This window comes from Penaeus chinensis, chromosome 3 (assembly GCF_019202785.1).
Source record: "Penaeus chinensis breed Huanghai No. 1 chromosome 3, ASM1920278v2, whole genome shotgun sequence".
In the NCBI taxonomy this organism is placed as follows: domain Eukaryota; kingdom Metazoa; phylum Arthropoda; class Malacostraca; order Decapoda; family Penaeidae; genus Penaeus; species Penaeus chinensis.
The window spans coordinates 21929899-21947398 of NC_061821.1; the positions used below are offsets into that span (position 1 = coordinate 21929899).

A 17500-nucleotide genomic window follows, 5' to 3' on the forward strand; every position below is an offset into this window, starting at 1 on the left:
ACACACACACAAGCGAATGCTTGGCATGCACTCAGCCGATAAATATCAAGCAAACTAATATTTCCATTAAACCATTGGTGTGCTTCTATCAGTGTTTTCTTCTTTCATATTCTTCTCCTTACCCGGATTTAATCAATTCCTGACCAAGCGAAGACCATGCAATAGATTTGGTGATATTAACGTGCCTAGTAACTTTCCGAAGTGATTATAACCTTGTTTATAACGATACTCCAGTCAAATTCGGAAAGGGAAAAACTGGCAACTTCCGACAGACCGTATTTCGTCCGAGTTGGCAAAATCTCTTGAGAAAAGGAAATAAATTGTCATATATTTACCCTGTATTATAATATTAGTAACGTATCCCTCTACATATATTGCATGTGTACGTAACCCTTATGTAAACATCAGTGTTGTACACTCCTCCAGAATATACTCGTGTAGCTCAGCAGAGCTCCGTATTTTATTCACCTTTTCCCCTCAAAGGGAGCAACAAAACAACATATAAAACATGGTGGCAGCTGTACTCCGTCTCCAAGCATAGAGGGGAAAGAGGTAATAACAACCTGGAGATACCGAAATATGGACTCTAAAATACGAGAGGTAAGCGACCAACCAGCTAAGAGACAAGTGCCACGTCGCACCTAAATCCCAAATGATTCGCTCTCAGTGAAGGTATCAAGCCAAATAAGACAAGTATATAAGAAACATGCGAAAGTAAGTCACAGTTTGTTTCATAGGTCCTGTGTACCCAACACAGCTCAACTTTGGTGCACCGAGACTGTCATAATACTCGCACTGCCACGTCAACAGCCATAAAAATGGCCGGCGCCGAACTCTTACCAAGTATGAATTGGAAAGCTAGCGATTCATATGGCGCACTAATGATTTTCCAAAAACGTTGTATAAGATACTTCAAGGTTAAAAAGATACCAAGAGAGGAGCAGGCAAACCACATCATTCTGTATGCAGGCAATTCTGGAGAGGAAATGATAGAGGCAAGCAATCTGACTGAAGAAGATATGAAAGACCCTGACAAAGTTTGGGATGTTCTTCAGACCCAGGTAAAACCAAAGACTAACAAATATGTTGACAGACTTCGCCTACGAAAATACATCCATAAAGAAATTGAATCTAGTGATGAGTTCTTGAATAGATGTGAAACTTAAGCAAAGAGATGCAAATTTACTGAGGCAGAACATGAAGCAAGAGTCATTGAACAATTCATGGAAGGAGTATACAGTAACGATTTGCAGAAAGGCCTTATTATGGAAGGTGAAGACATAAGGTTGAGCAAAGCCATTGACATTGCCAGATCTCATGAAGCAACCATAAGAGATAACAGAGACATGAGAGTCAAAACAGTCAACTATGACCTAAATGTCGATGCTGTGGGATACCCTAAGTTTGCAAGGGCAGCAAAACCATGCAACAAATGTGGGCGAGCACACAATAAATACCCCCCACAATCCTGCCCAGCATATGGTGCTAGGTGTAATACATGTGGCAAAATGAACCACTGGCAAAAAATGTGTCTGTCAGTACCAGAAAATAAGAAAAAAACAAACAAGAGTAAGGGCACAAGCCAAAGTCATTATGCCGGGAATAAAGTCCATAGAAACTTCAACAGTGACAAACCGAGGAAAGCTAACAGAACATCTGCCGTGCATGAGTTCAGCCAAGATGACCCCAATGAGGATTATTTCACAGTAAGCTCTGTTAGAGTAGCAGAGGTGTCAAACAGTAATTATAGTGAAGCTCTACGATCTATCAAAGTCAGAACCCCCTGCAACAAGACTGGTTCGATGGCAATCAAGGTCGATACAGGGGCTTGAGTAAATCTGCTCCCGATAAGAGCATTTCGAATTATGTGTCCAGATTTAATAGATGCTCATGGGAAGCCGAAAACCTATCTGACCAACAACCGTCAGAAGAATTTGATTGCAGTGAACAATTTGAAACTCAAGTGTTTTGGGTCGATCAAATTAAAGTGCACCTTCGACGAGAAAAACTGGATCGATAAAGATTTGTACATTCTGGACCAAGAAGTTGGACCAATTATTTTGGGTCTGCCAAGCCTGAGAGCCCTAGGCATGGTGACAATTCATGAGGCACGGATGCATCCTCAACCAACCACGGCCGTCCAGTCGGTGGATGATTTAAAGAAATCATACCCGGATCACTTTGATAAAATTGGGAGTTTTCATGAAAAATACCAAATAGTGCCGAAAGAGGGTTCAAGACCAGTTGGCCATGCACAGCGAAAATTTCCTATACATAAAAAGGAAGAACTTCAAAACCAGCTCGAAGACATGGAAAAAATAGGAGTTATCAAAAAGGTGTCGGAACCTACAGATTAGGTCAACAGCATGGTTTGCACCATGAAGAAGGATGGCAGCCTGCGCGTATGCTTAGATCCTAAGGATTTGAACAAAGCTATAAAAAGAAGCCATCACAAGACACCTACACAAGAGGAAATCACACACAAGTTTGCAGACTCAAAATATTTCAGCAAACTTGATGCAAAGAATGGCTATTGGTCAGTCACGCTTGACGAGACTAGTTCGTTCCTCACTACATTCAACACTCCTTTTGGCCGCTACAGATATCTCAGAATGCCTTTTGGCCTGGTCATGTCACAAGATGTTTTCCAGCAAAAAATGGATCAGATCCTCGAAAACTGTCCTGGTACCATTGGCATTGCTGATGTAGTTGTGTTTGGAAAAAATGAAGAGGAGCATGACATAAACCTGCATAACCTCTTCAAGATTGCCAAGCAGCAAGGATTAACTTTCAACAGTGCAAAGTGTGTGATCAAGCAGGAACAAGTGAAATTCTTTGGAACTGTCTACGACAAGGAAGGCTCTCACCCAGATCCAGACAAGGTATATGCAATTAAAGCACTGCCGAGCCCAACAAATGTTACAGAGTTGCAACAATTTTTGGGAATGGTCACCGATATGTCGCCATTTATCACATACCTAGCTGATGAAACTGCACCACTTAGAAGTCTCCTAAAAAAAGGTATAGACTTTACATGGTCACCAACACACGAGCAGGCATTCGAACATATTAAGAATATTTTGTGCACAGATGCAACACTGGCACATTTCAACCCAAATAAACCAACAGTCATACAAGTAGATGCATCACAAAATGGTATTGGTGTTGCATTAGTGCAAGATGACAAGCCTATTGCCTATGCGTCCAAGTCTCTGTCTGAAACAGAACAACGTTATGCCAATATCGAAAGGGAACTACTTGCCGTGGTATTTGGATGTGAAAGATTTCATACCTATGTATACGGCATAGCATTCCAGGTGGAGAGTGACCACAAACCTCTGGAAATGATTCAACCAAAGAATCTGAGAGCCGCACCGCCCAGACTGCAGCGTATGCTGATGAGGCTGCAGCACTATGATGTCACGATCCGATACAAGCCAGGAAAAGATCTCTTATTAGCAGATGGTCTATCATGCTTGACATGAATGGACAACCAACATATTGGTCTAGACCTACAGATCAACTTTGTTACATTCAGCAACGAGAAACTAGCCTCACTTAGACAGGAAACCTCAAAAGATGTCATCCTGCATGGACTGAAAGACGTCATTATTCAAGGATGGCCAGAAGAGATGAAAGACTTACCGAGAATGCTGCACCCATACTTGTCCTTCAGAGATGAGCTATCTATTGAAGATGGGCTAGTGATAAAAGGCAGCAGAGTCGTAATCCCAGCTTCCATGCAGAAACTTGTGCTTGACCGCATCCATGAAGGACACCAAGGCATCACGAAAGGCCAACTTCGAGCCAAGGACTGTGTATACTGGACTTCAATCAACAGGGACATTGAAGACCTAGTCCAGCAGTGTTCCATATGCCAAGAAACGTCAAGGTCACATACAAAGGAAACCCTCATCCCGCATGAACTTCCTACACGACCATGGCAGTATGTCGGAACTGATCTTTTCCATTATGGAGGAAATGATTACCTGATTATAGCTGACTACTACTCAAAGTTTCCAGTTATCAGGAAAATGCCCATGCATGTCACAAGCCAAGCTGTGATCAAGGGATTGAAGAACTTGTTTTCTGAGTACGGAGTTCCTGAAAAAGTATATAGCGATAATGGACGCCAATATAGCTCAGAAGAATTTGCAACGTTTGCTTCGAACTGGGAGTTTGAACATATAACAAGCTCACCCCACTATCCTCAGTCAAATGGATTCATTGAAAGAACTATCCAGACTGTTAAAAACACCATCGACAAGGCAAAAAGAAGCAACAAGGATCCAGAAATGGCATTTTTAACCCTACGTACCACACCACTGGATAGCAAGTTGCCAAGCCCAGCAGAACTTTTGATCGGAAGGAAGATGAGGAGTAACCTACCACTTCACCTGCCTACAAAGGAAGGACAAAAGCAAGATGTCTATGAAAACTTCAAGAGGAAGCAAGACACACAGAAGCAGTATTACGACCGAGGAGCAAAAGACCAGCCAACACTCCTACCAGGCCAAGCTGTTCGAGTTCAAGACCACATTACTGGAAGGTGGACACCCGCTACAGTCGTTGAGAAATCCCAAGAACCTCGATCATACATAGTCGAAACACAAGATGGAGGTATCTTACGAAGAAACAGACGACACATCAGGCAGACGCCACAACCCAAGCATCCACTTCCAGATGAACACCATGCAGAAGAGTCTACTGGAACTACATTGAATATAGATAACGAGCAAGATCATGTGAGCAAGGCTCCTGAAGTAGTGCCTCAAGAACAAGAATCAACTTGCGATGGCACAAGAACAAGATGTGGCCGTACCATCAAGAAGCCTAATAGACTGAACTTATAATCTGTTTGAGTTTCCACAGTGTTTATGTGTAGTGTTCAATAGTGTTAAGGAAAGTGCTATAATAATGGCCAGTATACTAATAAGATTCTCAAAACAAGGTGCTATGTTCTTACCTGATTCTTTTTGAAAATTACTGAAAACAAAGTGCTATGTTCCTACCCAATTCTTTTGAAAATTACTGACAAAGGTGATAAATCTTATTTTACATGTCTGTGAACACAAGGCATTCTCAGGTGCAATCTCAGTTACCCAACTCTAGCAGCTCATAGAATGTTAAACTCTATTTTTGATACACTGCAGATTCTCACATATTTTTGTAACTAACTACCAAATACTATATCTCAAATATGATAAGAATCTAACCTACAGTTTTTTGTTTTTGAAAAAGAGGGATGTCATATATTTACCCTATATTATAATATTAGTAACGTATCCCTCTACATATATTGCATGCGTCCGTAACCCTTATGTAAACATCAGTGTTGTACACTCCTCCAGAATATACTCGTGTAGCTCAGCAGAGTTCCGTATTTTATTCACCTTTTCCCCTCAAATGGAGCAACAAAACAGCATGTAAACAAAAATAAAAATAAGGAATACTGTATACGCATCTTCCAAATACCAAATTTACTCACACAATTAAGCATTCGGGGTCAGCTGATTTGATAAGAGAGAGAATTGGCGAATCGGAACATCCCTAAGTCTGAGTGAGTTGCCAGTTCATACTTTCCTGAAATTAGACGCTCTATAGACACTAGAGAGAGAGAGGGAGAGAGAGAGAGAGAGAGAGAGAGAGAGAGAGAGAGAGAGAGAGAGAGAGAGAGAGAGAGAGAGAGAGAGAGAGAGAGAGAGAGAGAGAGGGGGGGGGGGGGGGGAGGGAAGGAGAGAAGAAGAAAGGACAGAAAAAATACAAGAGGCACGTCATGTCAGAACACTTATACATACGTAAGCTATTGTACATATTCGGATATTATTGTGTTTATGTATAATACATACATATATATATGTTTATGCATAAATATATATTTCCATGTATGTATATGAATGTATATACATGTATATATATATATATATATATATATATATTTATATACATATATATACACACATGTATTTGTGTATATATATTATATATATACATACACACACGTGTATGTGTGTATATATATGTATGTATACATAGATATATATACATACATACATATGTATATATTTACACACACACACACACACACACACACACACACACACACACACACACACACACACACACACACACACACACACACACACACACACATATATATATATATATGTGTGTGTGTGTGTGTGTGTGTGTGTGTGTTTGTGTGTATATGTATGTATATATATGTATATATATATACATATATACATACGAATGAATAAGTACTCATAAACCGACACATAATCTGCAGGGCTCAGCATGACTTGACACTTTCTTCGGGGGAAGGGGGCAGAGGAAGTGTGAAGGGAAGAGAGGTGAAAAGTGAAAATATATTATTACTGATATTGTAAAATTCCTTTAGCAAGTGTATAATACACACACAGACACATACATTAACGCACACACATAGAGGCACACACAACACACAAACACACACACACACACACAAACACACACAAACACACACACATACAGGCACACACAAACACACACAAACACACACATACACAAACACACACACACACACACACACACACACACACATATATATATATATATATATATATATATATATATACACTAACAGTAAGACGTGTTATACTCTCACTCATACTAAAGGGAAAAGGGAAATATAGAATAGTGATGATAAACGACATTATTACCTTCCTTCCCCATCGCATCCCCTGCCCACCCCCATACCCATCTCACCCACCCACCCTCCCTCCCATCTACCCATTAACCTCCTCGAAAAAGTGTCTAGTCACGGTGATTTATGCAGATTCTGTGCTTGTTTGCGTGTTTTCGTTCATATATATATGTTATATATATTATATATACACATATATGTATACATACATATATATGTATATATATATATATATATATATATATATATATATATATATATATACGGTGAACGTGGTAAGGGGAGGGGGGTAGAGGAAGTAGGTAAGAGAGGGCATAGGGGCTCGGCAGGAGGGAAGGAGGGAGGGGGAGGGGGAGAGGGTAAGGGCATAAGGGTAGGGACAACCAAAATACGGGTGGGAGAAGGAGGAAGAGGAAGGGAGGGGGGGAAAGCAGTAGTGAGGGGGGTGGGTGGGGGGAGTGGATGACCTATTAAGGACAGGGGAGATCCAGGCTGCGTAAGAGGAAGAGGAAAGTGAGAATAAAGATGTTTGGGCAGCGTGGGGCAGACGGAGGGGGAGAGGGAAGGAAGGGGAGAAGAGGGAGCAGTGAGATTGGGGCAAAGAAACGCGGACTTGGGCCTCAGTCGACACTAGTCTGGTCGAGAATAAGGACTTGAGAACGTCTCGCTGGAATTTACGAAACAGAAAGTAAGATAATTTTATTTCATTTTATTTATGTCTGTTTTTCAGTAATGTGTTTGATTTGTTGGTGTTCGTGTATTTATCGATGTGTTATATATATATATATATATATATATATATATATATATATATAAATATATATATATTTATATACGTACATATATATATATATATATATATATATATATATATATATATATGTATGTATGTATATATATATATGTCTGTATGTATGTATATTCATAGATAGACAGATAGATACATTAATACGGTCATTAAGTTTGTTTTGTGGCTTAATCTTTGCACCTGAGTGACTGTATCTCTCTCCCTCTCTCTTCTCTTCTCTTTCTCTCCCGATCTCTCTCTCTCTCTCTCTCTCTCTCTCTCTCTCTCTCTCTCTCTCTCTCTCTCTCTCTCTCTCTCTCTCTCTCTCTCCTCTTCTTCTCTCTCTCTCTCTCTACTCTTCTTTTCTCTCTCTCTCTTTCTCAAGAAAAGTTTTCTTATAACCTTAACAAGTGAGTTAGAGAAATGAAATACCAAAGGAAAGTTTAGTAACATATATTCCGAGACCAGGTAAACAAGTAAACAAGTAAACATGTAAACAAATAAACAAATAAACAAAGGAACAAAGTATACTGTTACCTTTTTGTTATTAGTACGCTGGGAAGGAGTTTATGTGCGTGGGAATGTTATTTTATTAATTTTCTTCACCTAAAATTAATAACATTACTTTGAATGAACCTAAAAAATAGTAGGATTCTGCCTTCTGCTCCCTTCTCCCTTCCTAGTTACCCTGAAAAATCAGGTTGTGATGCGTATTGTGATGCATGTAATATTACCTTTACTTGTGTTCAATGAGGAACCGAACGCTTCTCTCTGATTACGAGGCCAACTACCTTGCCTCGCTATTCCACACTACTTCCTCGATTTTTCATATTAGTTTGTGCAAAAGATAACGATACTTATTTTTCTGACTGTACATACAGTATGTCTATATCTGTCAATCTCTTTCTCTCTCTCATGCTCACACACATGCCTTTATATATATGTGTGTGTGTGTGTGTGCGTGTATGTGTACATGTGTGTGTATATGTGTGTGTCTGTCTGTGTGTGTGTGTGTGTGTATGTGCGTGTGTGTGTGTGTGTGTGTACGTGTATGTGTGTTATATATACATGTCTGTGTATTATATATATTATATACATGTGTATATTTACAAATATATACGTACACATCTATCTATCTATCAATTTATCCCTTCATTTATTAATTCACTAATTCATTCACAATTACACATGAGTATCGCTTACACTCACTGGTTTGTGTTATTACAGACTTCCTCGTAAGATGTTCCTGAAGATCGTGTGTGCTGTGCTCTGGGTCGTCGCCACGGGTGAGTTGGGGTGAAAACATCCTATATGCCGAGGATGTTTACTGGTTTGTGATACGGCTTCTAATATATGGCGCTATTAGGTATGGTGACTGTTTTTGTTATATATGTATGATGTGTGGGTGTTTGTGTGTGTGTGTGTATGGTGTCTGTGTGTTTGTTTGTTTGTTTGTTTGTGTGTGTGTGTGTGTGTGTGTGTGTGTGTGTCTGTGTGTGTGTGTGTGTGTGTGTGTGTGTGTGTGTGTGTGTGTGTACATGCGATGTCTGTGTGTTTGTGTGTGTATGTCTGGATACCATATGTATGCACATTATGTGGAAAAAAATCATTCATATAATAAAAATACCAAACACAAATAGTTTAGACAATGCCTTTATGTACTAAAAGTGAACGCAAGTGTACACGAAGAGTGTGTACAGTGAGAGAGAGTAAAGTGAGTCGGTACAGTGAGATAGTGTACAGTGATGATATACACAGTAAGGGAGTGAGTGAGTTTGCACTGAATGTGCAGTGAATTTATGTGGAGTGAGAGGGTGTACAGTAAGGGAATACAGTGAGAGAGTGTCCGCTGAGGGTGTGTGCAGTGACGGAGTACATTGAAAGGGTATGTATACACAGTGAGCGAGCGTAGTGAGCAGGTGTACACTGATACTGTACAGTGAGTCCATGTATAGTGAGATATTGTACATAGACAGAGTACACAGTAAGGAAGTACAATGAAAGGCTTTGCAGTGAGAAAGTGTACAGATAACGTCGTGTGTATGTTGAGGGTGGGTGCAGTGAGCGAATATACAGTGACTTGGGTTGCACAGTGCACGTGTCCAATACCGAGAGCGAGATGGATTAGAGTTGATGATGTTTAAAAGTCCGCCGACTGAAATCCCAAATTGGCAACCTCCGTCTCAATCTCTCATCTATTTGTCTGTCTGTCTGTCAGGTTGTCCATCTGTACATTCGTCTTCCTTATTTTTTTCGCTCTCTATCTCTCTCTCTGTGTTTGTTTCTCTCTCTGTCTGTCTGTCTGTCTCGCTGTATATCTGTCTGTCTCTCTCTCTTTCTCTGTCTGTTTCTCTTTCTCTATCTCATTATCTCTATCTCGCTCTATATCTCTCACTATCTATCTCGCTCTTTCCCTCTCTCACTATCTCTATCTTTCCATGTCTCTAAGTCTCTTTCTCTGTCAGTCTCTCTCTCTCTCTCTCTTTCTCTCTCTCTCTCTCTCTCTCTCTCTCTCTCTCTCTCTCTCTCTCTCTCTCTCTCTCTCTCTCTCTCTCTCTCTCTCTCTCTCTCTCTCAGTATCTTTTTATCTCTCTCCCTCCCTTCCTCTCTCCCTCCTCTTCTTCTCTCGCTCTCTTCAAATACAAACAAGTAAACGAACACAAACAAGACCTCCCCACACACAAACAAGCAAACGAACACAAGCAAGACCTCCCCCACACACAAACAAGCAAACGAACACAAACAAAACCTCCCCCGCACACAAACAACAAACAACACACTCTACACAGACAAACAAACACACCCAGGTGGTTCATAGAAAAGGTCAGCGGATGATAGAGCGGAGTGGGAGGACAAACTAGCCACATCCCGTCAGCTTTTGAGGAGTATCATTGGTCGTGATTCACGGGGCGGGGTAGGGAGTAAGATGGAGAGGGAGGAAGGGGGGGGATAGGGGATAGGGGCTTCTTACTCCTTATCTCCCCCTTCCTACCCCTATCCCTTCCTTCCTTCCTCTCCTTGTTATTCCTTATCCCCCCCCTGCCTACCACTATCCCTTCCTTCCTTCCTCTCCTTCTTATTCCTTATCCCCCCCCCCTTTCTATCCCTATCCCTTCCTTCCTTCCTCTCCTTCTTATTCCTTATCCCCCCCCCCTTTCTATCCCTATCCCTTCCTTCCTTCCTCTCCTTCTTATTCTTATCCCCCCCCCCCCTTTCTATCCCTATCCCTTCCTTCCTTCCTCTCCTTCTTATTCCTTATCCCCCCCCCCCCTTTCTACCCCTATCCCTTCCTTCCTTCCTCTCCTTGTTGTTTCTTAAGGAATAGCAAGGAGAGAAAGGTTAGGGATAGGAAGGGGGAGATAAGGAATAACAAGGAGAGGAAGGAAGGAAGGGATAGGGATAGAAAGGGAGAGATAAGAAGTAAGAAGGAGAAGAAGGAAGGAAGGGATAGGGATAGAAAGGGAGAGATAAGGAATAACAAGGAGAGGAAGGAAGGAAGGGATAGGGATAGGAAGGGAGAGATAAGAAGTAAGAAGGAGAGGAAGGAAGGAAGGTTAGGGATAGAAAGGGAGAGATAAGAAGTAAGAAGGAGAGGAAGGAAGGAAGGGATAGGGATAGGAAGGGGGAGATAAGGAATAACAAGGAGAGGAAGGAAGGAAGGGATAGGGATAGGAAGGGAGAGATAAGAAGTAAGAAGGAGAGGAAGGAAGGAAGGGATAGGGATAGGAAGGGAGAGATAAGGAATAACAAGGAGAGGAAGGAAGGAAGGTTAGGGATAGAAAGGGAGAGATAAGAAGTAAGAAGGAGAGGAAGGAAGGAAGGGATAGGGATAGGAAGGGGGAGATAAGGAATAACAAGGAGAGGAAGGAAGGAAGGGATAGGGATAGGAAGGGAGAGATAAGAAGTAAGAAGGAGAGGAAGGAAGGAAGGGATAGGGACAGAAAGGGAGAGATAAGAAGTAAGAAGGAGAGGAAGGAAGGAAGGTTAGGGATAGGAAGGGAGAGATAAGAAGTAAGAAGGAGAGGAAGGAAGGAAGGTTAGGGATAGGAAGGGAGAGATAAGGAATAACAAGGAGAGGAAGGAAGGAAGGGATAGGGATAGGAAGGGAGAGATAAGAAGTAAGAAGGAGAGGAAGGAAGGAAGGGATAGGGATAGGAAGGGAGAGATAAGAAGTAAGAAGGAGAGGAAGGGAGGAATAGGGGTAGGAAGGGGAAGATAGGGAGAATGGAGGGAGAGGAAGGATGGGGGAGACGAGGAGTAAGGAGATGAAGTAAGTAAGAAGGAGAGGAAGGAAGGAAAAATACATGAAAAAAAGGAGAAGGAAAAGGGCGATAGATAGAGGAAGGAGAGGAAGGAAAGGGAGGAAAAGAGAGAGGAAGGAAGGAGGGAAAATGGAGGAACAAGGAGAGGAATAAGAAAAAAGGGAGTAAGAGGGGAAAGGAAAGAAGGGAGGGATAGGGAGGAAGAGGGAAAGGAGAAGAGGAGAAGGTATAAGGTTCTTAATAAAGGGAAGGAAGGTGAAGATAGGGTAAGGAGAGAAGGGAAGCAGAGAATAGAGAGGAAGAAGGAGGGAAGGAATAACTGGGAGGGGGGGGGGGGGGGGGAGGACAGGCAGAAGAAAAAGTGAATTGGCAAGAATGATAACGCAAACACACATATTCCAGTTTGTTGGAGCTGCTTAACCTCATATCTTTCTTGTATGTTATTGCTTTTTGTTTGTTTGTTTGTTTCTCGCACACATATGTACAAAAGCACGCGCACACACACTCGTACACAAACACATACACACGCACACAAAACAAGCAAACACACACACAAACAAAAACACACACAGACACAGACTTACACACACAAACAAATAAGCAAACACACAAACAAAAACGCACACACGCTTACACACACATACAAACAAATAAAGACACACAAACAAGTAAACAGACACACACACACACACGCAAAATAACACATACAGAATATATATATACGTTCATGATAAGCTCTTCCATCCTTACCCAAAAAACAACAACAAAAAAACAACAAAAAAACTATTAAGCAATCATTCATCATTTCGTTTTATTGTATTTCTTCTAATTAATTCAATTGGTTGTGTACATAAACAACCTTTAAGAAGTGTGTTATTGAAGTCAAGTAATCTAATTGCGACAATAAAACCATTTATCACTTTCTTTATCGTTCTCTTAGATTAAGGAGACTCAAGCTCGTGATAAATTGTACTGATGTCATGGCTGAGATAAAATAGATTGTGAGACGGAAAGAGAGAGAGAGAGAGAGAGAGAGAGAGAGAGAGAGAGAGAGAGAGAGAGAGAGAGAGAGAGAGAGAGAGAGAGAGAGAGAAAGAGAGAGAGAGAGTAGAGTGAGGGAAGGAGAGAAAGGAAAGAGAGAGAGAGAGGAGTCAAGTAATCTAATTGCGACAATAAACCCATTTATCGCTTTCTTTATCGTTCTCTTAGATAAAGGAGACTCAAGCTCGTGATAAATTGTACTGATGTCTTTGCTGAGATAAAATATATTGTGAGACGGAAAGAAAGAGAGAGAGGGAGAAAGAGAGAGAGTAGAGTGTGGAAAGGAGAGAAAAAGAAAGAGAGAGAGAGAGAGAGGAATGAGGGAGGGAGGGAAGGAGGGAGATAAACCAATGAAAGAGAGAGTGAGAGAGAAAAAAATAGAAACGAAAAGAAAACACACACACACACACACACACACAAAAAAAGACAAAGAATGAAATAGACAAAGTTAAACCACTAACGTAGATAAAGAGGAATCAAATTAAAGAGATTACAAACCCCCCAAAAAAACAATAAATATCACAGAGAGGATATATCACTAAGCACCGACCAACATTTCCCCTCCGAGTGACCTTGTTTGATGGATGGTCATTGCCTCACCCGTCCTTGGTCATCGTGACTTAGGCTCCTTCTCTCTCTCTCTCTCTCTCTCTCTCTCTCTCTCTCTCTCTCTCTCTCTCTCTCTCTCTCTCTCTCTCTCTTTATTTGTCTATTTTTGACTCTCTTTGACTGCCTGTCCCTCTCTCTATTTCTGTCCGTCTATGTCCCACAGACTTTGCTTCTCTTTGTCTCCTCCCCTCTCTCACTTCGTCTTTCTCACTCTCTCAATCTTTTGTGTCTGTTAGCCATTCTCTCTCTCTGTTTCTCTCCCTCTCTGTAATTCCTTCTGTCATTGAGAAAGAGAATGCTAGAAAATAGAGGGGGGAGAGGAATTATTACTACACAATATCCTAAGTAGGTGTGAGAAAAATAAAAAATAAATAGAAACAGAGGGAGAGAGAGAGAGAGATGGGGGGGGGGGAGAGGTAGAGAGGGAGAGGGGGGGGGGGTAGAGATAGAGAGAAAGGTAGTGAGAAAGAAAGAGAGAGAGAAAAAAAAAAAAAAAAGCAAAAGAGCATACGGATATTTACACCACACTAGCCCTACTTCCTGTGTACGTACTCCTGAGGAAAACGCCTTATACCTAACGTTAATCCTCAACAAATACGAGGCACCCAATAACAGCACCTTGAGGGACGCCACACAATGTACGCCCAGAACGCAGACACATTCATAGAAATATAGAAAAATGAGAATGAATGTCGAAAAAATATTAATGAGAATGGATATCTTAACAGTGCAAGAGGTGTATTTAATCGGTTTCGACTATGTCTTTATCATAAACTAGTCAAATACATCTCTTGTGTCGTGAAAATATCCATTCTCCTTCATATATTTTTCTACATAATACGTATTAATAACAAAACGGAGCATAGACGTATTCTCATTCATACTTCCCCCCCCTTCCATTTGTCAAAACTTATCGAAGATACATTCCAACCCACACAACTTAGCAGAAAACTTATCGTACCCACTTATCGTATCTACTTAATCGAACTTTATATTTTCTTATTGCTATTTTTATCTTTTTCTTTTCTTTTCTTTTTTTTAGCCTTGGGAGATGAGTCTGGAGAGACTGAGCTGAGAGCATCTATCAACAAGAACTATGATAAGGAGGCGCTACCAGGGACCAATGTTACGGTTGAAATCATTACTTTCAAAATACTAAGTTTTGAAGTGGTAAGTCTGTACGTTTTCAAGTACATTCAAGTGATTAAATATCTGGATTATCTATTCACGGGTGTGTATATCTATTATTCTATCTATAACTATCAATCAATCAATCTATGTGTGTGTGTGTGTGTGTGTGTAGTGTGTGTGTGTGTGGTGGGTGTGTGTGTGTCGTTGTTTTGGTGTGTGTGTGTGTGTGAGTGAGTGTGGTTGTATGTGTGTGTGTGTGTGTGTGTGAGTGTGTGTGTGTGTGCGCGTGTGTGTGGTGGGTGTGTAGTGTGTGTGTGTGTGTGTGTGTGTGAGTGAGTGTGTGTGTATGTGTGGTGTGTGGGGTGTGTGGAGTGTGTGTGTGTGTGTGTTGCGTGTGTGTGTGATGTGTGTGTGTGTGTGTGTGTGTGTGTGTGTGTGTGTGTGTGAGTGTGTGTGTGTGTGTGTGTGTGTGTGTGTGTGTGTGTGTGTGTGTGTGTGTGTTCATACATAAACAAGGCACATGTAGATACATATATAGACATACAAACAGGTAGAAAAATAGTTACAGTAGATATAGATAGGTAGATATATTATTACACAAATGAATAGGTAGTTACAAATTTAGATGTATCTATTGATATAAGAATGTGTATAGATAGATAGATACAGATATAGATATATGGATAGATAGATAGAGATAGAAATAGATATGGATATAGATATGTGTGTGTGTGTGGGAATGTGTGTGTGTGTGTTTGTGCGTGTGTGTGTGCGTGTGTGTGTGTGTGTGTGTACATATTATTATTATTATTATTATTATTATTATTATTATCCTTATTATTATTGTTATTATTATTACTATTATTATTATCATTATATAAAAAAATATATATATATATATATATATATATATATGAATCCCTCTAATCAATGTACTCATTTCTAGCACGAGGATGCGCACACAATGGAAGTACACAGCTGGACTGGTTACGTAAGTCGTACTATTGTTATATGTTGAGCTAACAATCTACAGAAAATGCTTTATATCTCGCACACACACACATACATACATATTCATACATGCATATATATAGATATATAGATATAGATATAGATATAGATATAGATATAGATATATATGTGTATATGTAAACATATACGTTTGTATATCATATATATATATATATATACATATATATATATACACACACACATATACAAATACAAATACACGTATACATAAACACACACGCACACATAACATCATACCTATACCACACATCTGAAGCCTCCCCTGTATACATACACACAAACCCCTTTTTTACAGAGCTGGCGCGATCAACGCCTGCAGTGGAAACCGGAAGATTACGGCGGAGTCTCCAGGCTAGGAATGGACCCTAGCGAAGTGTGGAGACCGGACTTGGCCATATACAATGGGTAGGTAATGCTTAATGATGGGGATGAAGGAGAGACAGGACGAGTATAAGAGTGGTGACTGGTAGTGATGATGATAGGGTTGATGGTGGTTTAATGTGTTGATTCGGATAGTGATGATGTTGGTGATTATGATGATGTTGATGATAGAAATAATGGTAATGATTATAACAGAATAGTGATAAAGAAATGATGATGATGATGGTAGTATTGATAACAACACCGACAATGATAATGATGATAACAATAATGATAATGATCGTCTTCATGAGGATGACAATGATAATAATGACAATAATAATGAAGATAATAATCATAATCATAATTAGAATAAGAAGAGTTATCATTATTATAGTTATCATTGTTATTATTATTATCATTGTTATTATCATCATTTTTATTACTATTATCATTATTATCATCAATATTATCATCATCACCATCATCATTTTAGCTATCGTTGTTACGAAAAGAAATAAAAAAAAGAATAAAATACGATGATAAGAATAGCTATCATTATTATTATTAGCATTGTTATTATCATTATCATCATGATAATTTTTATTATTACTATCATTATTATCATTATCACCCTTATCATCATCATCATCACCATCATCACCACATTAGTTATCACTCTTACAAATAAACAAACAAATACATAGATAATAAAATAAATAAAAATTCACAAACGAAATTCTATCCCTCCACCAGCGTTGCCAACGAGCACATGCCCGAATCAAACCTGCCTTTGGTATTGATGCCAGACGGGAAGATCATACACATTCCTTCACTCAATCTCAAGTTCTACTGCCTCATGGACCTTACTTACTGGCCCCACGACGCCCACGAGTGCGAGATCAAGTTCGGGTCATGGGTCCATCATGGGCACTTGATTAATCTTGATGCTAATAGCACAAAGTTGGAGGTAAGTTTCGAGTTTTTTTCCGTTTTTTTTTTTTTTTTTTTTTTTTTTGGGGGGGGGGTATAGAAGGTTGGTGATTTGTTTGAGAGGGGGGTATGATTGTGTGTGTGTGTGTGTGTGTGTGTGTGTGTGTGTGTGTGTGTGTGCATGTACTTACATGTACACCCCTTTATATGCGCGTAGAAATATTTTTTTTTTAAATCACATCCCACAAAAAACATTATTAAAAATTTCTTCCCCTTCTCCCTCCCTCTCCCCCTCCTTCCATAGGTTAACCTCAACACGCGCACCCTGGCCAGCGGCAAGAACATCACAAAATCAGAGTGGAAGATCTCCGACCTGGTGATAAGGCGAGAATCCATAGTGTATGAATGCTGTCCTGAGCCTTATGTCAGCATCACCATCTCCTTACTTACCACGAGAGATGCTCCGGCGTACGCGTGGGTCATCAAGACACCTGTTATATGTATGGCTTGACTGTCAACTTGTTTTTGTTGTGTTTATTATTATTTTTTTTTTAAACTTTCTTTTTAATTTCGTTTTGTTGCGCTTTTCATTTTTTTATTTTTTTTATTTCTAGTTACAACTCTTTCTTCTCGCTTTTCTTTTCTTTTTTTAATTTTAGT

General features: G+C 40.0%; 2 protein-coding genes across 2 annotated transcripts in view; both read left to right on the forward strand.

The window, feature by feature from the left end:
- Positions 1-3485: 3485 nt before the first annotated feature.
- Positions 3486-4853, forward strand: LOC125040812 (uncharacterized protein K02A2.6-like). Its single transcript, XM_047635553.1, has one exon. It carries the CDS (start codon positions 3486-3488, stop codon positions 4851-4853), a length of 1368 nt encoding a protein of 455 aa, XP_047491509.1.
- Positions 4854-7288: 2435 nt separating this feature from the next.
- LOC125038180 (acetylcholine receptor subunit alpha-1-A-like) overlaps positions 7289-17500 on the forward strand; it is a 15350-nt gene continuing 5138 nt past the window's right edge. The window contains exons 1-7 of the mRNA XM_047631559.1: positions 7289-7373; positions 8700-8758; positions 14427-14554; positions 15462-15506; positions 15843-15952; positions 16664-16877; positions 17145-17340. Coding sequence (XP_047487515.1) covers positions 8713-8758; positions 14427-14554; positions 15462-15506; positions 15843-15952; positions 16664-16877; positions 17145-17340 — 739 coding nt within the window. The 5' untranslated portion in view covers positions 7289-7373; positions 8700-8712. The remainder of the gene's footprint in view (positions 7374-8699; positions 8759-14426; positions 14555-15461; positions 15507-15842; positions 15953-16663; positions 16878-17144; positions 17341-17500) is intronic.

What these genes read in the sequence shown, in the direction of transcription:
- LOC125040812 (XM_047635553.1), top strand. Translation starts at nt 3,486, where the DNA reads ATGGACAACCAACATATTGGTCTAGACCTACAGATCAACTTTGTTACA.